The sequence below is a fragment of the Ischnura elegans genome, chromosome 3 (assembly GCF_921293095.1).
Source record: "Ischnura elegans chromosome 3, ioIscEleg1.1, whole genome shotgun sequence".
In the NCBI taxonomy this organism is placed as follows: Eukaryota; Metazoa; Arthropoda; class Insecta; order Odonata; family Coenagrionidae; genus Ischnura; species Ischnura elegans.
Window position 1 is genome coordinate 130797497 of NC_060248.1, and position 22957 is coordinate 130820453.

General features: G+C 43.8%; 1 protein-coding gene across 1 annotated transcript in view; it reads left to right on the forward strand.

Moving 5' to 3' along the window:
• The first annotated feature begins 1242 nt into the window (after positions 1-1242).
• Positions 1243-22957, forward strand: part of LOC124155286 (zinc finger SWIM domain-containing protein 5-like) — a 202410-nt gene continuing 180695 nt past the window's right edge. The window contains exon 1 of the mRNA XM_046529003.1: positions 1243-4105. Within this exon, the coding sequence (XP_046384959.1) occupies positions 3097-4105 (1009 nt within the window). The 5' untranslated portion in view covers positions 1243-3096. The remainder of the gene's footprint in view (positions 4106-22957) is intronic.

The window sequence follows — 22957 nt, forward strand, 5'->3', positions numbered from 1 at the left end:
AGAGAAAGCTATGTCATAGGATATTTCGATAAAATTGCAAAATAAAAAAAACGTCAAACTTCAAACGTCAAAACAGTGCATGATCAAAAAACTCTTATTGAGGTGATGTTCGTATACAGAAACAAAATTAACTATCGAAATATGTACCTTATAAATATACCCAAAATTAACATGTGACGGAATCACTGCCAGGTCAACCTCCCAAGTGTAATGATTCCAAACATCTTCAAAACTCAGTGAATCTAATTGTAAGTATAATTTGAAAACTTATTTTAAGACTCTGTATAATGTTTCACATACTGATTACATAAAATTCAATCATTTACCTGTTGATTTATCAAAGCAAAATATTTCCAGCCTAAATTTTCATTTGAGAGAAAAAGTTGACATTTTCATGGAAATGCCCATTAGTTACTTTGCGGCTCGCATTCCCCCATGTTTTCTATTCATAGTGCTACGTTCAGTTAATCTCTTGAGGCGACTCTGTCGTATTTACACTAAAAATGTTTGGTGTAAAACTATCATTACAAGGTGCGAGTTCCGGTGTAGTATGAACAAGAAGGCGCGTGGATAGAGCGAGGTGACAGCTAGCCTTAACCCCCTTTTCCCGGTGCACGCCGATGCGGCGACCGCATTCTGAGAGCAGCTCACTTGTGCACAGCCGTCGCCGAAGCAAAAGCGAGCGACTGCGATAACAGCTGATCGCCAATTAAAGAGCCCTTTCACTCATCCCACCTCCCCGCAGCGAGACAGTATATATATCGATGTTTTTTTTCTACCGCCCGCATCGAACATCGGCATCGGAGCGCGTGTACAATCACCACACTCCTCTCTCCACTTCTCTTTCGTGCATTCCGCCTCCTCCCCCCCCCCTGCCCCCCCACCTTCGTCCCCCTCCCGCTATCTCTTTGAGTCCTTGAAGGCGCTCAAGTAGGGGAGGCAGTGTGGGAAAATTGTGGCACTCGGGGGGGGTGGGGTGGAGGGAGGGGCGGAAAGGGGAGGGGGTGGGGAGAGTAATATCCCTCTCCCTTTCGCCCGGAGGGGAAATGTGTGTGTAATGTATTGTGAGCGGGGAGGAGGGGTGCCCTTCGTGTTGTAACGGGAAGTTGGGATGGGTGCAAGTGAAGAGGGGAGGGGAAGAGGAGGGGCGCATGCCCAGACACACACAGAGTGGAGGGGAAGGCCTCCTCCGCCCCGCCGCCGCCGGTCGGGGGGGCCTGTTTCTCTCAGTCGTGTCCGGAGAGTCGTCGGGGGCGGTGGGCGGCGTGTCACTGTGCGCCAAAGACCGTCGTGTGCGTGAGTGTGTGTGCGTGTGACGTGACGTGGACAGTGCGTGTGCACACTAATCTCGGACCACTGTGGATGTGTGAGTGCGTTGATCTTCTCTACACTCCCGAGGCCTCAGAAAAGGAGAACGTATATATAACTCTCGTAATTTCATCGCCTCTCAGCGGAAGGACCGGAAACATTTCACCGCACACGCATCGATTTCACTCACGTTTCGGCGCAACATTCCACGCATATATTGGGATATATAGGAAAAACAAACGCTTTGGGAGTTGTTGGCGAGAGAGAGAGAAGGGAAGCAGTTCGCACCGCGTCGGTCGGGAGAGCGCAGCGCTGTGGGGCCTCTGGCTGGCTAGAGCGAGCCGCTGTTCAATACCAATTTCCGGTGGTGTCGGAGAGCCCCTCCTCTCCCTTTCTGCCTCCCGTTGGCGGCCCCCGCCCGCCCCCAACGGCGCCGCCGTCCTATCGGCCAAGCGTTGCGTTCCGCTTGCCCGCTCTGTGCCCAGGGGCACAGCCGCCGGGCTCACTCTGGTACGGCGCCACCCAGCGTAGTGTGGTGTTACCAATCGAACCAACTGCTTGCTCTCTCCCCCTTGAGTCCCCCTCGTGTCATGAGTGCTACCCGAGTGAGAGGCCGTGTGTTCCCGGGGGAAGGAGTGAGCAAGTGACGGCGAAACATGAGGACTTGGGCGTGGTGGACGATGATGTCCGCGGAGGGTTGCGAATGATTGCTTTCGCTAAACGCCTCCTCGCCGGACCACCTCCTCGACGGTAGATAGCCGCAGGAGAGAAAGACTCCCTTTTTTATCGTGACTACCCACACCTCCCCGTTTTATTGTTTCCGAGGCATTCTCTCAACGTGATTCTGTGCCTTCCCTTTTTTGCGTGGATGTTCGTTTCATCACTTTCCTCCCTTTGCCTGGAAACAGTTGAATCATTCCTCTCGTCGGTGACCTCAGCGCTGGGCTCTTTCCCCCGCATTGGTGAACTTGCGAAGAAAGAAAAGAAGAGTGCTGCGCAAGGTTCGACTTAGTGGAATTATCCTCGCGTATATATTAATTGTGGCCGTCTATTCTTGTACTGGTACGTGCAGGGACCCCTGTTACACCCCCTGCGACGTCCCCCATCCTCTTCAGAGCCTGCAGGATCCCCCTTGGAGGATCTGCAGGAAGGATAATCTTCTCAATTCCAAGATCCCCCTTCGATATTAGTATCGAGGAAGCTTAGGCGGTGTGGAAATCCCCGTCATCCTTTCCACGCCTTGTGTCACGTGACGCGTGTGATAGTGTTGGTGCGACGAAAGTGAACGCGGAATGCTGTTAATATCCGCGTTTGAGTGAAGTGCAGGATTTCTGTCCCAAACGGATCCTCCTAGCATATCGTCCACGTAAATTGTGAGGAAGCATTCCGGTTTCAACTCCACCATCTTTTCTCTCCTCGAGGTGTGGTCCACCAACACTCTTCGTTTGTGCTCTCGTGTGTCGTCATCGCCGGAACGAGATAAATACCTTTGCATTTCCAGAGAGAGAGAGAGAGAGAGGGGCGGGTTCGTGAGTGTGCTAGAGTTTTAAGCCGCCCTCACCCGAAGCGGGTTATCTCTTTTTCAGGGAATCGGAGGAGAGAGAGAGAGAGGCGTCAGAAATCCCTTTCCAGGAGGGAGGGGAAGGAAGGAGGAGATGACGTCTTGCGCTCCCAACTTCTCCTGAGACACACATCTTCGCCGTAGTGATTCCGGTGACGCAGAGCTCTGCCTAGAGGGTCGAATACAACCCTAAAGGAAGCAGACTAGTTGTTCTGCAGAGCGCAACCATGTCGGAATCCAACAAGCGTCTCTGCTGTTCCCGCGTTGGGGGAGGCGCCAGTGGGAGCGGTAGTGGCGCCAGCGGGAGCGGAGGCGCCGGCTCCAGTGGCTACGGGCACCCGTCCTCCTCCTCCGGCTCCTCCAGGGGCTTCGACTTCTCCGCCGCTGCGGGGGCGTCCTCGTCTTCTGGGGCGGGCACCAGCGGGGCGGCGGCCGCGGCTTCGGCCCTCGGCGCCTTCGGCCGCCCTGGGGCGTCATCTTCCTCGTCGTCTTCCTCGTCGTCGTCCGGTTCCTCGAGGCGGAGCCACCATCACCACCACAGGCACCATCACCACCACCACCACAGGCACCACCGACACCGGGAGCACCACTCCGGGGGCGGTGGGGGCGTGGGAGGCGGCTACCATCACCACCACCATCATCACCATCACCACAGGCACCGTTGCTGCAGCAGGGCAGCGGCTGCGGCCGCCATGGCTGTCGCTGGCGGCGGGCCGCACTCCTCTTCCGGCGGTCCTTCTTCCTCGTCCCACTTGCCGCCAACTCCCTTCGGCCCCAGGGTCCCTGAGCCCCCCAGAGGGGCCCAGCCCACGTGCAGGAGGTCTCCGGATTCCCTGCTCGACCTCTGCGCCCGCACCGTGGCGGAGAACGTGCCGTTCCAGCGTATGGAGGAGCGATTCGAGTGCATTCCGGATTTGGTGCAGCGGCGCGTCATCTTCTGGGCCTTCCCCCGCGACGAGCGCGACATCTGCATGTATTCGTCGCTGTCGCGGGTCCCGGTCAACGTGCCCTCGACCACTGGCGTCGCCGGCGCCTCCTCCTCCGCCTCAGCGTCGGTGGCGTCGGCCGCGGCGGGGTCGGCCTCGGCGTCCACGGGTGGCGTAGGGGCGGCGTCGGTTGGCGCCGCTCCCGCCTGGACAACGTCTTCCAGCACGGCCCCCGAGTTCCAGAACCTCTCCTTCCACAAGGGACTCAAGCTGCTGGAGTTGGGGTGTGTCAGCAACGTCCTTCAAGTCGGTGAGTGTCTGTACAGTGGTGCACACTGCTGTTGTACCTCGAGTTCGTAAGAATCTTTTTTTTACTCAGAAAACAGTTTTATCTTGGAGGAAATGTGGTTGTTAGGTACGAAAGTAACTGAAATGTATTTTAGTCATCCTTGGGGTGACGTGACTCAACTAGGCAGATAGAGTGTTATTAGGTACAATAGTGACTGAGATCTGTTTTATTCATCCATGACTTGGCCCAACTATCCTCTCTAATCATAGTATTTTCATTTTCGCTCCAACTTGATCCAGATAAATGTTACGAACGTTCAACCTACCTTGCCGGGCAGGTCTTTGCATTTTGGCTGGTGGCTGAGACTTCGTCGACATATACTGCTGCGTTTACTGTTTGGCTAGTGAGTGGTATGGAGATTGATAAGGTCACCAAGTAGCGATGATAATAATAGGCATTTAATTGAGAGAATTCCTTTGTAGGCTTTTACGTGTTCAGTATTTAATATTCTAAATTGCTACCTCGATTTCATGCTCAAACGCGTCCATGGACTGTAGTGTGTTCTCACTGAAAATGGGCTATTCTGGTAAAATGAGTTTAGGATAATTGAAAGTAATGTTGTAACAGTAAATAATGACTTTGAAAATTTCCCATAGTACGCCAAATTAATTATTATAGTAAAGCGCGAAATATGTCACATGGCACTAGAGTAACCCATTAATAGTTTTTCTTCAATCCTCGATGTTGGAATTATATTTCGTAATGGCGCGTGGTCATATAGTGGAAAGAAAGAACTTTTGATAGTGAAATTAAATAAAACTGTGTCGTTAACGAAAAACGTGTTTGACCAGTGGATTTAGATATGAAAAATATTCAGCTGTTCTAAAAATTTGACGCCGAATTTTATGGTGTAATGATAGAGAGAGGTAGCTGTGATTCATTAAAATATGTCTTTCGCAGCTGCTGCTGCTGTGCCTAAACGGTCCCAGAAAAAACAAAAGAAGATTTTTTTTTATTTTCGCGTTCTGCATCTGAGGATAATTCCTCGTGCGTATCCGTGCATTGATTCCCTTTAAAGACAGTGACTTGGGGAGTGTGGATTGGGACGAAGTCGTCGTGAAATGAAACCGCCGGGTGGCGTATTCCCTCTCTCTACGTGGGTGGTAAGACTACGCTCTTTTTTATTCTCGGGGACCAGCTGCGGCGAAATGTAGTCGCCTTGGTATAGCTTTTTTTCAGCGTATATCCGCCTGCCATTCGTCGCTGCATTCTCTTCGATTGTTGCTTTTGTCCATATATGGTTGATTTCACAAGTCGATCAGCCAGAAAATTCGTTGTGGTCGCGATCGTGATAGTATGTGGCCGATGTTTTAGCCTCGGAAGAATTCTCTATCTGATGTTTTTCATAGTTATAGAGGCGGAGGTTGGTTTTATAATGGATGAACGCTAAAAGAAGAAAGATAGGCCCTCTTGACGATAGAGTGAAAAAGGTACCGGCAGAATTAAGCCTCAATTTTATGGAAAAGACTGCTGCGACTTTGAGGAATAATATCGGTTTTTCGGATTACAATTGAAATATAAGCGGAGTCGTTTCGTTACCGTTGGGCAGATAGACCGCGCGGACCCTTACAATCGTCAAAACTGATTAAAATAAGAGTGAATTCATTGTTTTCCTAGGGAAAACTCTGGACAGGATCCTTGAGGTACTTGTTTCAAAATTCACTAACTCCTGGTTTACTTTGTGGTATTCCATTATAAGTATTTCCTGGATATGTACTTGTTTCACTCTTTTGAATCAACGAGATGTCTTGAAGACAAAGGGGTGGCCTAGTTGAGCTAGTTCTCACTGTTTAGGCCCTGTAATTATGAACATGTTTTTATGCATTAGTTAAGCCACCTTATGATTGGGCTCATCACGTGTTAGTAGGAACTGAAATTCTATCGCCGATGAAGCCATTTACGGGGTCTTCACTGCACATGGACCATTCTGGGATGACAGTAAATAAAGGATTTTAAAAATTCCCTAAGCACAAGAGTGACGGAGCGAGAGTTTTTCTTCGATCATAAGTGTTTTAAATCTGCTTCCTGTTGGAGCGAGATTATATTGTGAAAATAAACGACTTTCGATACTGAAATTAAATCAACGCGTGCCATTTTTCTGCGATCATCTCATGAATCGCGCATTAATTGCTGCCGCATACACTTCGTATAATCCGTGGTTGGGTGAATGCCGCAAATATATGTGGTTTCCAAATCATCACGGTATCGTCATTAGCTTAGACCATATAAACTACGTACTCTATATGGTCTAAGGTCGTTAGAGTTGCAAGTTGACGATCGCGGTGCGTGGCGTCGTCGTGAGAACGACTTCGCGCTTATCGTCCGTTCGAGTCACCGCCCGAGGTGACGTCACATCCGGATGTTTTCGCCCACTCTTTCATTCCATAGGTGAGATATCGGTCTCCTCCCTAAATATCGCCGTTTGGAATTCATTTGTTTCTTTACTTTGTTTCGATATTTCTGATTGATCATGTCTTTGAATATCAGCCTCAGCAAACGCCTATGGCAAACGAGATGATAGAGGGGATATATTATTATTATTATACCACTCCCTTGGAATGGTACTTGCGAGAAACGTCTTGGGTATTAAAGTAAAATGTAAAACCTTTGAAAAAAATTCTGTGATGCCATTTTTTGGTATATCAACATGTTTTTTAATTTACTCTTATAGTCAATTAATATAGTCGTCCAACCTCCACCATCCACCGGGGGAGGTTGGACGACTATATTAATTGAATTGGATGGATGAGGCAACCAATGGATGAACCAATGAAATGATGGATTCGCAACCAATTCCGAATTTTCATTCATCGCCTGATGATGTGCCCTGTAACGGTCGCGAAAGCTTGCACGACGAAGCGCAACACGCAGCTGCTCCCGGAAGCCGTTAGCAACGATGCCCTTCGTTCCATGTTTTCTGTAATAGTTTATATTTGTTTAAAGTTGAAGTTTTATGATCAGTGTAAAGGCCAAATCGACTTTTTTAAAAATAATTTGATAAAGAAATAAATAAGGTAGGATTTCGGATAATAGTTGAGGAGGCATTGAGGAGTAGACGTAGTGGAATGCAATCCGTAGATGATGAGGAAAAGGAGGAGGCGTGGAATTGTGTGCGTGGGGCGAGGGAATTTCTTCTCTCCGTGCTGTGTGTGAAGGGAAGCGGAGATGATGTGGAGGAGGCGGGAGAGGAGGAATGTTTGGGAGGAAATTGGAAGGCGGAGGAGGAGTAGGCCGTGCGATTGGATTCTGAAGGGAGGGATGCTGGCGGTGCGCATGGCTACGTGCCTCCCGTCTCTCTCCCTGGGAACTAACTCCAAATGTCTTCTGCCGACCACCAGCGCACTGAAACGCCATGTCCCAACTCGTTAGCCTTTGGGGAGCATGGAATTGGGCGGCCAAATTTTGGGGTAGCCAACCCAAAAAGGAGCATGAATTGGGACATCTGCTGCGCACGAAACCGATTTAAAGCAAGGGATGTATGGAATGATTTGAACAAAATGATGAACGAAACCACATTCACATTCCACATTGTATGCTATATTTTTGTAGTTAACGGTCTCGTGTTCATGATTTCGAGTTTTGGATGTCGGAGAGGAGCTTTTTCTCGTACTTTCAGTGTCTTAGGCAACCTTTTTGTTTTTTTATATATTAAAGTAGGTTTTTTTATTCGTAGCTTTCAATGTTTAGTTTTTTCCTAGTTTCTTTAGTCGGTAGTTGCTTATTTTGTTTTGGAAGTACGAAGAACTTTCCCTCGTTGGCAGCTATGGTGCTTTTCCTCCGAAAGACGCTTTCCTCTCTTCGAATCATGGGAAAAGGATACACTCGTCGATGCCCATATCTGGCAGCTAAGATTGAAGGGGCCCAAAGTCCCTCCCTCATGCTGCCTAACGAATTGGGACACCCTTCCAAGATGGCGCTCTGCCCAAATCCTGGGATTGGCGTATCCAAGTGGTGAATTGGGACACAGCTTAGAAATTGCGGGTGACTCCGTAAAGTTATCACCGTCCCGGTATTCTCAAATTTGCTCGGTTGGTTCAAAGGAGAGATTCCACCTAGGAAAGTAAACCTTTTTTTACGTTCGGCCCGAAAAGAACGTAAAAGAAACTTTTTTCAGTAATTTGATAGATGTTTCTTTCGATAATAAATTGTATTAATTTAACATCGTGATTCTAGTTGCCATGTTTTAAAAACATTTTACACGCAATGAACACCGACCTTCGGTTTCTTCATAAATTTCTTGATGACAGGTCCCCAACCGCGACAACGAAACGAGAAATTACTGTCGATTACCATCTCGGTGATGATCCCCAGCTCCTGATTCATGCCCTGCTTCTAAACTCCGTCGTAGTTTGCTTCTTCTCATTATTGGTTGAAGAAAGAGTCGTAATCTCCCATTCCTGATGTTTATCATCCTCCGATTATCAACAACAAAAGCATTGCTTGCCTGGGTGTGGAGTACGGCTGAAATTCTGCTAATGTGATGGACAATATCGTCCTGAGAAACTAGTTTCATTTGCGGCCAGTAGCGTAGCCAGGAATTTCGTTTGGGGGGGTCCAACACCTGGTGGGGGAAAATTTTGAATAACAGAATACTTAGTAATGAGTTTCTAACTAATTTTAACACTTTTCATAATCGAAAAAACTTCATTTGTTAAAGAAACATTTTGTAAATTCCTTTTTTTCAATATTTTGTTTCCTTTTATAAAGGAAAATAATTGTGTTTGTATATTTCGGGGGGGTCCGGACCCCCTGAACCCCCCCCTGGCTACGCCACTGATTGGAGCCTCTAAAATTTGTGTTCTTATTTTTTTATTATTGATTTTTTTATGTGACAGGAGAATATCACAGAGGTAATTGCTGTGAATGTATGAAGCTGAATTTTATCACGCCTTGAAATCCGGAATTCGGTCGTCATTTGTTAATTCCGACATTTCCGTTGTGACGCAGCGTAATTCTTCGATGGTGATGCATTATAATGGTAATGTTGTGTTGGGGGTGTTTTCGAAGTATCGGGCATCGGCGTTCACTTTCCTCCTTCTCGTCATCGGAGGCTCCTCAAGATTCGTCGAATTAGCGCCGGTCAGTTCGGGGACGGGAGGGAGGGAGCCTCCCCTCTCCCCTCCTTCCTCCCTCCCACCCACCCCCCACTCACTCCGCCGCCGCCGCCGCAGATTCTGATTAAAGGGATTAAAGGAAGAGCGATCTGCGTGACTCAACCACCTCTCTCTCTCTCTCTCTCCCCGTGATGCCCATTCGTGCACCGCCATTTGTCACGCTGCTAATCATACTCACACTAATGGATCCGGAGCGATTTTCGTTTTTTTTTTTTGCCATCATTGGCTTTCGAGATTATTGGTTAAGCCTGAATCACACGATCATTTTTTTTCGTCGCGAAAAGCGATCACTATAGTGATGATTTTTCTGAATCACACGGTCACTCCCGCCGTCGCTTTTCGCATCACTTCCGATATCACAACTCGTTGTCATAAGACCCGCATAACGAAAATCTATAGCGTGTTTGTTTACCTATGTCATTCCCACGATTGTCAAACGTTGCGCTGCAATCGTTCCATACGGGCATGCGTTCCGATTGGCTGATATGGAGTTTTAGGGACGGTTTTAGCGACAGGAAAAGCGACCGGGCGAGTGATGAAAAATAGCTATGGGAATCCTCATCGCGATCGCGAAAAACAATTGCCGGCGACGAACATTTTGCGAGTGATCGCGATAGTGATCACTTTCGCGACGAAAAAAAATGATCGTGTGATTCAGGCTTTAGAAGCGGTTTCATCACCTCGGTGATGGTGTGAAGTTATTATGTCACGATTCTAGCCATAGACGTACAAAACTTACCCAATGGGTCTTGTTCGATTTTCGGCTTCATTAGCTCGTTTTGCCAGCTTTGGCTTCTGAGATTTTTGGTTGAAAGAAGTGGCACCTTCGTGATGTCGATGCTAATTTTTAATCTAACGGTGCCAAACATAGACTTCGTTTACGGGTCTAGTTCGATTTTGGGCTTGATTGTGTGCCGGGATTGGTGTTAAACATTATTGGTCAGAAGTAGTAAATGAAACTTCTGAGTTTGGCTGTCTTTGTTCCACTGTCTCTCGGTGGCAGCATGTAAGTAATTTGGCTTTTTATCTGCGATTTTTGTAAAATATTGAGGTAAATTTGACCTAGGTGTTCTTAGAGGTGTGAGGTTTAACTTAATTAATAGGAATTGGTTCAGCTTGTGGGTGATATATTATTTAAATATTCCATTCTACTTCATAAATGTTCTGGCAAATATCTTAATCCATAACTCTCCGTTGTGCACATATATTTTTTTTATAAGAGAGTGAATTACGAATTGAATTCCATACTTTTCCCCTTTCGCAACGGCTGTCCTTTCCTGTATGTTTGCCAACGTAGCGCATGGCACGAATTCCTTCGCGACGCGTGGCCGTGTCTGAAATGTCGTGGATTTTGATAGCAAGCTTGCGAGTCTTGATGAAGTGTTGATGCTCAATTACCTTTCCCTACATATCTGTGCTCCATCGCCGTCATGGCCTACTTAGCGTTATCCAACAAGTTCCCACCTCCGCGTTATGCGTTCGCCTTCTTCGTGGATCGAGGGATCGCACTTGTTTTAGCGAATTGAACGCGTGGACATATTCGACATGAGGTGAAATTTTGAGTGCGGGAAATGTTGTTGTTTTGTTATTTATTTCTCCGGTACGTAACTGAACCGTCGCTAAGAGCTTGTTGTGTTCATTGTTGCAAGAAATTTTACAGGAATGAAACCGGATGTGGAATTTCTTTCTTTAATGGATGGGAAATATTGCGTTTATATTTCTGTCTTCGAAGAGCCTCGCACTGCTGATCTGTCCGACTTTGAATACAGATTCGGCGTTGAGTTTTAGGCAGCGGAGAAGCGGTAAAAGGCTGCATTTGGGCGTTAATCCAGTTAGCTCCATTACTGAGGGCATGGATTGCATGTCAGTGCTTCTCAACGAGGTAAATAGTGCCATAAATAACTCAGTGGTTGTCCTTAGGCGAGTGATGACTGTGAAGACGCTTACGTAAGTCCTCATGTAGCTAAGGATACTGTGACGTAATCGTTGAAAGAGGTATTTGTTGTCAGGCAGCAAGCATAACCAGGCATTTATTGACGTCGTGTTATTATGGATGTATTCGTATCCTTCCATTGGAAAAACAGTTCTTCTAGCATAATTTTCTGAAAAATCTGAGTTTAGATTGCGAAGAACGATTTTATTTCGCGTTGGGTACTTAATTAAATTCAACAATTTTCGTACACAGTACCCGAGATACATCTGTTTTGGAAGATTTTCATCTGAAATCTAACATCTGTCATCTACCTGAAATTTGATTCCGCTTTGACTTTATGACTAAATTATCTTCAAAGATGAAGTTATTTACGGATATTCTTGTTTTATTTTCTGCCTTGTGGTTGGAGCGTACGAATGAGACTCAATGTATTGCAAGGCGTTGAACCATTTTCCTTCTTGACATAATGTCAGCTTCTCGATTTAGGATTTATTATTATTTTCATCTAACTCCATCGCGTTGACTCAAACGTTTCATTAATGTGTAATAACTCCGATTTTTTTTCAATCTGAAGTGATATTTTATGCATTGCTTCGCATATATTGCTTGGCAGTCAGTATGCTGTTGCGAATTCTTTATCATTTTTATGGTGTACTATGTAATGTCACCGCGAATGGCAGCAATGAAGGAGTTGAATCGTACTCTAGATCAGAAAATATCGTCGTCATTCAATAATGGAATGCTTAAGATATGGTCAGTCAGAAGTGACTACTTACTATAAAATTCAAAGTAATTCATGTATCTAGAGCTGCAATCCTAGAATACGATTATTTCTTGGAGTTTTTCGAATTCTGTCATTTGCATTTTGCCACTTGGCACCTGTCACACAGTGGAATTAAGTGTCCACTTCTCAGCTTGCCAGAGAATGTTGGATGCCTATGCCTTGCCTAGTGAATTTCATTTTAACTCATGATGTAGTTGGTCTGCAAATGTCTACAGCATGATAGCGAAGCTTTGATCATACATAAGAGTGTACATAATTTGATTGAACTGGCATTAATTAATTGAAATGGCAATTTTCTCTTTGAAAAAGTAATCAGTAGATTAAAATCACTTTTTATTTATGTTCCTGTACATGATACAATCTCTGTCAATATAAATCTCAAGCAGGGAGTTACACAATACAAAACTGCTTGTTAATTATTTTTTGACGGCAATGTATAAAATAATACAATTTAAATGTTTAATTTAGACTCTTTTAGGCATAAATTAATATCGAAGACATAAAGATGCAATCGTTTACAGTAATTCGATTAATTTCACCTCGTTGTTGAAATAAATACTTGCAATTTTTCCACGATGATACATGTAATCGTTTCATTATAGTATTTAAAAGTGAAAATTTGAATTCCACGCGCGCTGATGGAAATGCAGTTCAAGCTTCATAAACCTCCCATTACATTAACCGATAATATATAAGTGGTTTGGAAGCCACGGGGTACAAATGATTTCTCTTTTCTCTACAGAGTTATGAGGTACAGAAATTAGGTATAGGAAACAAACGAGATGAATTAGATATTTGATAGAGTGCATTTGATTTCCCACACGATGTCTGCACAGAACTGAGACTCACTCGTATCCCTTGGCGACCAACTTTTGTGTATTCCTTTTAACAAATAACTTTACCTAACTCTGTTGAGAAAAAAATCACTTGTACCCCTTGGCTTCCAAACCACTCACATGTATTCGTTGAAAATTGCTTGCATTTATTTGAGAATGGAAAAAAACTTCCGCTCCACTACGCTTCAACCTTCGGATTTTTTTTAATCGACACATCACATGACTACTGACTGTTCGTAAGTCTGTACGTGGCCCCTGCTTCTACTTTTCGCGTCCGTGGCTGTGTGACCCTGTTGTCGCCCCTCTCATTGTTGTTTGGCGAGCACTTTGATCGCCCTCTCCCCCTCATACCGTGTGACTCCCCCCCAACCCACACCCCCACACCCCCTGCTTCTTGCCACCGATCAATACGTCGCTGCATTCCTTATCGAAGTCTTCAGCATCTCATCTGCTCCCCCCCACTTGCCCAGATAACCTCCTGAGTGGAGGGAGGGAGGGAGAGAGATTAACCGATTCGGGATGCAGCCTCCGTCCATTGAAATCCACGCGGCACAAATGAGTGGATAGGATGAGGGAAAGGCGAGATGGACGCTATGAAGAGGACAAGGAAGTGCTCTAGATATGTATTAATTGGCGAGGTGGGGACACTCCTAAAATTTGACTACAAAACATGAAGAGAAAATTATTCCTCTTCATGTGCAGGAAGAGGGAGAAGGAGGCGAGACGAGCGAATATTAGAAGGGTAATGCCTCATTCACATTATGATTGTTCAAGCGATTGTCGGAACTATCGTGCATTCACACGACGATTGTTAAAACCTGTGCTTCCTTCTATTGCTGACGTCTAAAGTGAACGGGAAATTGACGGTTAGCAAAGCTGTTGAGATATGCAGGGTCAATATATTACTGTGTTCAACGTGTATTTACAGAATAATTTTTCTTCCGCCCACATTCTTCCTTCCTAGGACAAATCCATGAAAAAAATAGAGCTTCACGAGCTTTTCGTCTTTCTCTTGTCGCTTCCGTTTCCGGTCTCCCAGCGCCTAACCATCGTAAAGTGGCAACGTTCGGAACTACGTGAACTATTGTCAAGACATGCATTCACACGGCTAGTTCGGCCAACTATCGTTGGGACGATCGCTCGGACAATCGTAATGTGAACGAGGCATAAAGCATGGTGAAGGAAGGAGTCGGTCCTCGACCGCTATGCGGCGCCACCGTGTCAACCCCCATCGGCGTACACAATCTCCCTCTCACTCAGTCAGTCCTTTTACGTTTCCCTCTTTTACTCCCTGGCCTACTTGCTCATTTCCCTTTTCAGATTTCGAGGCTGCCTCCAGTGCGTTGCGTAGTTCAGGGATTCATGGGCGACCTTCCCCTCATATTCTCGGCCCTAAATCGGTCAACCATCGGAGCGATAGAAGGAACTCAGCACTCCTTTAATATCTTGTAAGATAAGTTGCACGATTTGAAGGAAGTCAGAAGAATATAAGTTGAGTGAGTCTTTGCATTGTTACCGCTAATTTTTGTTTTGCACGACGTCTTCTGTTGTTACAAAAACATCGTCAAGTGCATCATACGCAGTCAAGATCTTCCTAAAATATGTCCTACTACTGAAGGATGGATGGTGTTGGCAATTGGGAATATTGAAGGTTGTGGGAGGCATAGTAGTTTGTTTAAGGTCTCGGGAGAGGAAGGAGGTTAAAGGTTCCAAATTAATTAATTCTTCTTCAATGATTACCCACGTTTTAACGGATCGTTCACCATCTCGGGTTTGAACGGGTAACCGTCATTGTTAAGGTTGGGGACCAGGAATGCCGACTTACAAAAAATATTGGGGGGCCCAAACCGGGGATCTTGCCCCGGGAAATTTTATAAGTAGTGAGTTTTAAGTATTTTAAGCATTTTAGAAGAGCCATATGATCAAAATTAGAACCCCGATAACTCGAATCTCGACATCTGGACACTCCGGGGAAAATCGACAAGCCTGACACATTTTTTTCCTCACACCCATAACGAATTTTTGAGGGGGCTCGGGCCCCCTCATGCCCCATGGAGTCGGTGCCACCGTTTGGGGACACTGGTAAAGAACCGATGTATGTATGTTAGGGTGTGAAAGATCGCAGTTTCGTCAGCTTATTTGTGTAATATTTTGTTTGGTGTAGAGAGCATGGTATTTTGGTGGGGTATGAAGGGTAAAAGACTTACTAGAACTTTTTAGTAGAACTGATCCTTGCGGAACGCCTGTTTCCGTCGGCCATGAACCTGATAGTGAGTTTGGTTCGGCGTCTCGAAATTCCGCTTGTTCAAATATTGTTTGATGTCATGAATGAAAAGAGGGAAGGAATTTTAGTTGGTGGAGTTAAGAACATAACTTATCCACTTTTTCCGCACTTTATCAAACGCTCGTGCGACACCAAGAAGTATCGCATTCGTCGAGATTCGGTGGTGAAAACCATGACAGATTTTCCCCGCCACCAGACGGAGGATCTGATGGAGAGCGAGCTGACATTTTCCGTCGAAATCCAAGCTGATCAGGCGGTGTGAGTTCATCGTCAGAGGAGGAAGATTCGAGATTGATTAAAACGAGAATTTCAAGAAGTTCAGAAAGATTTGAAATCAGCAATCATGATTGGTTTTAATTAAAGGAACTTCCACTCCAAGTTCCACTAAACTCTATCTAGTGACACTAAAATGACGTGAAAGCGTTATAGCGCGTAGTTTCATTAAAATAAATTTTTGTGAACTTGCGAGCTCTCATTTAATAATAATGAATCGGTTCCAATTCATCTCACCTGAAACTACTAATTTAATTCGTAATGAGAATTCTGTATATGTATGACACACATGCCGTCCTCTTGTCTTTATATAATTTAACGTATATTAATACTTAGCTTTATATAATCGCCGTTTGACTAGATTGGCTTAGCTATCATGATATAAAAATTCCACTAGTTGAAATCTTCATCAATTTTTTTATTAGATTAAGTATCTTTCATTTCATCAAATAAGCATTGAACGAGGATCAAAATTTCTAGGGTGTAGCAATGCTACACTGTCGCACGATGTAGAAGGGAAATGACTAACTTTTGTGAGGTGGGGAATATCCGTGACTGCAATGAAGCGACCACCACAGTATTACAACAACAGGCATAACTGGTTTTCAGATGCCACCTTCAAACCAGAAAGATATATGCATGCGTGCCTGAATTACGGTCTGATGATAAATTAGGATCCGAAACCGGTCGTGCTTGTTGATTTAATAAGCTTTGGAAGTAATTCGCTTCTTTCGTTGCAGTCAACGGGATGTAATTCAGTATAATTCAATTGTAGTGTTGTCATTCGTGTGGAGATACATGTTAAAATAATAGAATAGGAATGGTTTTTTAATGCGTCTATTTTGTTTTTGCCGTTGTTATTTTTATCGCCAGGTGTCTGCCTGCATGGAAAAATAAGAGGGCAAATAAATTGTATTCATGTACACTTGTGTTATTATATTATAAAGAATTTTCTGCTAAGAAGTCATTGTTAATAAATGTTTGACACGCTCTCCTGTGTTAGGATAGTGTGCTGCATTTAATCGAGTGGAGTTTGAATATTAAGCCTCATTATTGGAGGAAAGGCTTTGATAGATAATTACGGGAAAATTATGCCACAATAAAATTAAATTCAAATAATGGATGCATTAAAATATCACCAGCGAAGATAATGTGTTAGATAGGCATCGAACACTACTTACATTGGCCTTGAACAAACTTTTAGGCTTCCCTCTGGAGATTTTGTCGTTTTTCTTTGGAACTCCATACCCAGTGGAGCATTCAGGGATAAAACAAGGTCTTTCACCCATTTGTCACCTAGATATCACTAAAATCTTCAGCAAACCACATATATCCGCCTTGCGATACAATAATAATAATGTGATTTATTGTTCTTGGTGTTATCCATTAATAACATAATGGCGTGTACTATTCAATAGAGTTCATAGCAGTCAAATGACAAATAAATGACGGCTTCCGAGGCGGCGGGAATAAGTCCTCGCCTACCACACCGAAAATAGCGGGTTCGAGTCCCGCTTGGATAGGTTGCCTCTTCCAGGACTTGGATGTGTGTGATCGTCTGTTGTTGATTGTTAAAAAAAATCTCCCGATTTAAAGGCCTGATTTTGCTGTTTTCGGGGGTAATTGAGATAAATAAATAAGTAATTTATATTGGAAAAATATAGGGAGGGGCGATTTCACTATTGTGAAAATAACACGCTAAAATTCCACACCCAAATTAAAATTGCGTCGCATTGCCCCCTACTGCCATCTGACGACCAGCTTAAAAAAAGGAGTAAAAAAAATAAAAAGTCTTTAAAAGCTTTCGTTGGTGGGGCCTCCATCAAGCCCAATCGGCTGATTGCCCGAAAGGATAGGTGTGCCGCGTCCCGCCGCCGCGGCGGTGGCGGACGTAATCGTCGTGAATGTGTGACACACTCACTCACGTGTCCACGTGAGAGGAGTCGGTCGGTCCGTCTGTACAACAGCCGACGACACGACGATTACGAGTTCTCCTCATTGGGCGGCAGCTGGGAGGCGCGGCTCGCCCTCACTACGCTACCCTCCCCTCCCTCCATTCCGTGTGCCGCTACCACCATCAGCTGACGCTCCCCTTTTCTCGTCACGGGAGGGGAAGGAGGGGGACCCCTCCCACTTCCATTCTCTCCTCCGGCATTCCCTCAGTGCGCGCGGGGAGGGTGAGGGAGCCAGGTGGTTCTGCCTCGCCGCCGCCGCTGCTACGACTTCCTCCTCTCCATCCTCTCTCCTCCTCTGAGCACGAGTCGATCGCCGGTGACGGACGCCGCGGTTCGCGGGAGAATGCTTCCGGCGCGGCGGGCGGTAGGAAGATAGCCCAGTCAGTCGCTTTGGAACGAATCCATGCCGTACAATGGAATGATATTTCTGTAGAATACGCTGAACCCCCTTGCGCTGTAATGACGAGTCTAGCTCGTCGTGAACTTTCGATACAAAACTGCACAATGACGAGTGTATCTCGTCATCGGATTTTCATAAGTTTAGCACTATTATGAGGAACAATATAATTATTTTGAAAGCTTAGCAATATTAAAACATTCATAGTATACATGAATAATTCATATTTCATGAAACATAATGCATTGGAGGGATAAAAATGATTTTATTCGAATAGCGATAGCTGTGTTCCCCATGTTTAATAAACCAATTTTACTTCAGGGTTCTACGTTGATTAGAATATATCATTTCATTACCAATCATTTTAAAGAGAACCAGAGAAAAAAATAAATAGAGTATAGGAGCACGTTATTCGGAAAATTAATCGAAGTGGAAGGTGTTAATTAAACATTTGAATCAAATTTTACAACATCCATGTATTCGAGAAGGAGGTTGGCAGGCAGGCTAAAAAGTTTGTAAAACCCACCGTTAGAGGTGTGAAATATTTTTATGTATATCGATTAACAATGAAGTTGACTCGGTGATAACAATGGAAAGGTTAGGATTATGGAAAAATGAAAAAAAAGCACCGAGTCGGCGAAGTAAGTGACACCATTCATTTTGGTAATCGCGACACCGCTGCCATCCGTAATTTTGCGAGGAAAGAAAAACATTTAAATTCTCTCTGTTCTGCTGCTTATTTCCTTTATTCTCCTTCTTGATCACGTCTACCATAGTACGACGGTAGCGTAGGATATTTTTCACGTCGTCTGAGAAAATATCATCTCCGAATTTACTTAGTAAATTAAGCCTTTATTTTTCTTTACGCTCAGGCAAAGATTCCCACTATAAAACGCCTAACATAATGGAAAACTGCACTTTTTATCAAATGAACAACTGAATCTGGTCGCCCTGTTCTGTACTATATCGATATCATATATTAGTTCAACTTAAAGCAACATGCTAGTAGCATACTCCGAGTGAGGCCTAACTAATCTTCGGATTATCTCTTTCAGGGTACATGCATGTGGAATTGTTTTTTTTCTGATTTCTATCTTCACAACTTGTTCGTTTCGTTCATGAGTGGTTGCTTGGGGGTGTTTGATCGGCGGTTAAATGCCGTACACACTTTTCTTTCTTTTCAAATTCAACCACTAAGCAAATGGGCACCTACTTATGTGCAATTGAATTTACTATGTCGGAAATTTTAAGCATCTCTGCCATTTTTTTTCAAACGACTTTTCTCGCACGCAATCCTCGAATCGCTTATTTCGTGTTCTCTAATGCTGAGACGGCCATAACTCGAGAGTGTCTTCTCGTCACGTTCTGGCGTGTTTGCCAAGCCGTGACCTCCGAAGCGTGCGCCTCGCTGCGTGCTCTTCGCCCATTCCAAATTTTTATATAAGAAATTGTTGCCGCGTGCTGTACTCTGTACTTAATGAATTTCAATGGTTATCTTCAAGTTGTGATGCGAATAAGCCATCCCAAATAGGGTAGTTTCCTTCATCAAAGAATGCGAAATGAATTAATGCGATTCCTTACCCACCATTAGTGTATTCATAATATACAAATTATTTGGTTTTAGAAATCCCAGTTTAAACGAATGGCAATGGTAAATTTTAACCACATTTGAAAAAGGCCAGATTGGCGCCCATGCGATGCCACTCCACGTGACGTCACAGGGACCTAGTTTCTATACGAGTAGATAGGAGTTTTACATCGTATGAGATTACCAATGAATGCCTGAGGCACAGACTTCAGGGAAACATCTCTTAATAATCACCCATTAAAACTGCCTATGGTCGGAAAGTTTCCTTCGTTCGATAGGGGAATAATAATCCTTATTTCAGCCAAGCGCTACCTGCTAGCAGGGTACTCTGCTACCCGCTAGCAGCCTGCACCGTATCAGCGCTCAAAGCCTCGCCCCAAGGTCACCTCACGCGCCGACAGCTGCAACCAGAAATACGTCACACCGAGTTTTCCCAGCATTCCTATTTAGCCGTCGCGTTTTCGCGCGCTTGAAAATTTTCACTTTTCATTTAATCGTAAAAATAGATATCGTCATTAAAAAACTAAAAGCGTGAAATACGTACTCCAGGAATAATAATCTTTCGATTTAGGCAATAAAAAATTATAGGAAACCTCCTTATTAACAAGTATTAACGCGAACCCACGCATGAAGCACAGGCCAACCTTTGGCTGTTATCCTCGTATCTCCATAATGTCAATTGTAGCGCTATCTCGTTAATTACGCGTGGTGAACCCGCTGAACCTTGACTACTAAAATTCAAAAATTATCGGAACCATTGAAATTCGCTATCGATACCATCATATAACCGATTTACTGTTTGCATAATCAAAGATTTTTCATAAAGTATCTTCCTAGTAATTCCTATGTATGTCGCGTTTACCGCAAGTATAACACACATTGAATAATCGAAAGTTTATCTTTTATTATTATTTGGAAATGTGTTTTCCACGTGGGAAAGTATATGTTGCCTCAGTGTTTAAGTCTGTATTGAGGAAATCAATTGAGCATATTTAGTGAATTTACGAATTTTGAAAATTGTTTTTGCGGGCATTGAATTTCCTGGAAGGCATTATTATAATTTTGTAGCCTCAAAAATTGGGGAACACTTAGCTGCAACTTAGTTGGCTTTTACAAAAATCCAGCATTGATAGCGGATATGCCTGTGCGATTGAATTCCGATTCTATGATGTATTTTAGCCAGTTAAGAAATATATTTTTTTATCCTTTTAAATATTTCCCTATCCATGTTTGCTCGAGATATTGGTTTCTATTGACTCAAGTGGACCTATGTTGTGAAAGCCTTACAGTACATCATCTTGACACAGATATGGAAATCGAACATCTTCTACACCTTGTTACTAAGTTGACTCAAATTTTGAATTTCAACTTGGTTTCTGTTGTCGATGGCATTAACTGCTGTATTCAGCTTATTAAAACCGCTTGTCTGTATCCACACACTTTTATTTAGACCGACCATGGTTTTGGCAACTTGTCCCATTATCAAGGAAACCATGGTCGGTCTAAATAAAAGTGTGTGCAAACAGACAAGGTGTGTGGTCTTCATTTCTACGGATACTGAAGTCTTCTGACTTCTTTTCATCCCTGACATATAAGTACAACGCCCTTGCGTTCGTCATTTGTTTTTATTTACAGTTCATATGTTTAAGATTTTCTCTGGTCTTCGAAATTTATTTCTCAAGGTGTCTTTATAGGTATGATAGTATTTCTTGAATAGCTTCATTGTCTTTTTCCTCCAGTTCATCGAAGTATTTCTTAGCTATTTTTCGCACCACCTCTTTGGCTGCAGTTACTGAGTAATCGTGTACACCGCTCCATTACCCAAACATTGTCTTATTTTAAAAATAGAGCGCAGATGCCGATCGATAAAATCGATCGATCGAATGGAGAGACGAAAACAGACAAGTGGTTTTACTAAGCTGAAGATTTCCACCGCATCACGCCGGACACTATCTTTTTAACTCCTGTAGTTGTCCTCTTTGAAATCAAGTATGATGCGAGCTTAGTCTCTCAAATGGAACTTTTTCTTCGACGAATATTCAGTGTCTAAATTCATGGGCTACCGGGAGTAAAATCATCTCGGTTTCGGTCAAAACTGTGTTTCATTGAAGGACAAAAGACAGCCGTGGAAGGCGTTAAAGTTTCTGTATTTCGGACGAAAAACGTGTGCAGTCGTTCAACGACCTCGAGTGAGTGCGATTGCCGCCTTCTATCTCCAGCCAAACCATTAAATGCCATTGACCTTGTGCTTCTAGTCATTGCGTTGACGTTCGATAATGTTTTCTTCTCTAAGTTTATTTTGAATGTTTGTGTGTAGTTCATTGCCGAAGGTGTGCATCGGCGACTGAGAATTTCCCTTGAGACACTTTTGCGTGGGCACCTCGGTTGTGTATGTATGTGTTGTACGCTCTGAAGAGATTCGTGGAATCTGCTCACGTCTTCCTCTTTTGTGCCGCGTGCAGGCCATCATCCGTGCCATTACTCATCACTTGCGAAAATTTCCGGAGATACTGTAATGCGAAGCTTTTTAGGTAGCGGTAATCTTAAATTTGTCTTAAAACTTCGAAACCAAAAGATCAAATGAAAATCGATTGCATTTTTCTGCAGTGTGAGAAGTGCAGGTACCTACTTACAATTAGTAAAAATTTCCTTGCTGTACCTATAATAAGTTGATGTTTAATGCATGAATTTAAGTCATCAATCAGCGTAGTGTACAAATGGTAATACCTTGGTGTTGGTAAAAATATTACGGGCCCTAGTTATTACATTTGTAATGCCTATTGCCATTTTCTTTGTCATTTAGTGTAATGACGGCCATAAGTCTAAACTTTTTGTCCCTCTGATTGGTCAGAATTAATCACATTTAAGTTCGCTGAAAATATTCGATTAGAGGCGTTTATCGATACCAACGACTCTCTATATATTTTGACTTTTTATCGAAATCTCATCTGCCTCAGCCTTGAAGAAGGATGAGTCCATTTAGATAGCATTCTAATCCTTGAAAGAATCAGAGAGGGGTGACATTGATTTTGTAATTGGGCGAATAATCACCGATACATTCTACAATTATTCACTTCGGAAGAAATTTGATTTGCCTGAAGTGTGCCCCCGCGAGATTCGAGAAAACGTAATTTCATTACAAACCCAAATGATTTTTTCTCTTTGGAATATCTGCGCTTCAAATGCAATTTAAATTTGTCATTTAAAAAATCTATTTGAAGTTTTTACATATTGGAGATTTTAGCTTAAAATATTGTACTTTCCAAGCTATTTAAAGAATCTTACTGAAAAAGCCTATCCTTCCTTGGACTCTAATGGAAAAGTTTACGCATGCTGAACGATGTAAGGAGAAAACGAAGGTTTCCACGGTTTTTTGCTTCCAAATTATCCATTATGATGTGTAGCAACCACCGTGATATTAACCGAAAAATGAATAATGTGGAAAGTCAGCAATCTTTGGCGTAGGGAGTGAGACTGGATGGCCACTGACGAATCATTTCTTATGAGAGGGGTGACCCAGTAACGGCGAACCATGGCCGCAAAACATGGTTATTTAGTAATTTGATTGATTTGGGGAATTCACTATTTCAAGAAATGAAATGACGGTCATCCGACGACGCTGCAATCGGTGTATATTTCATTCAATGTG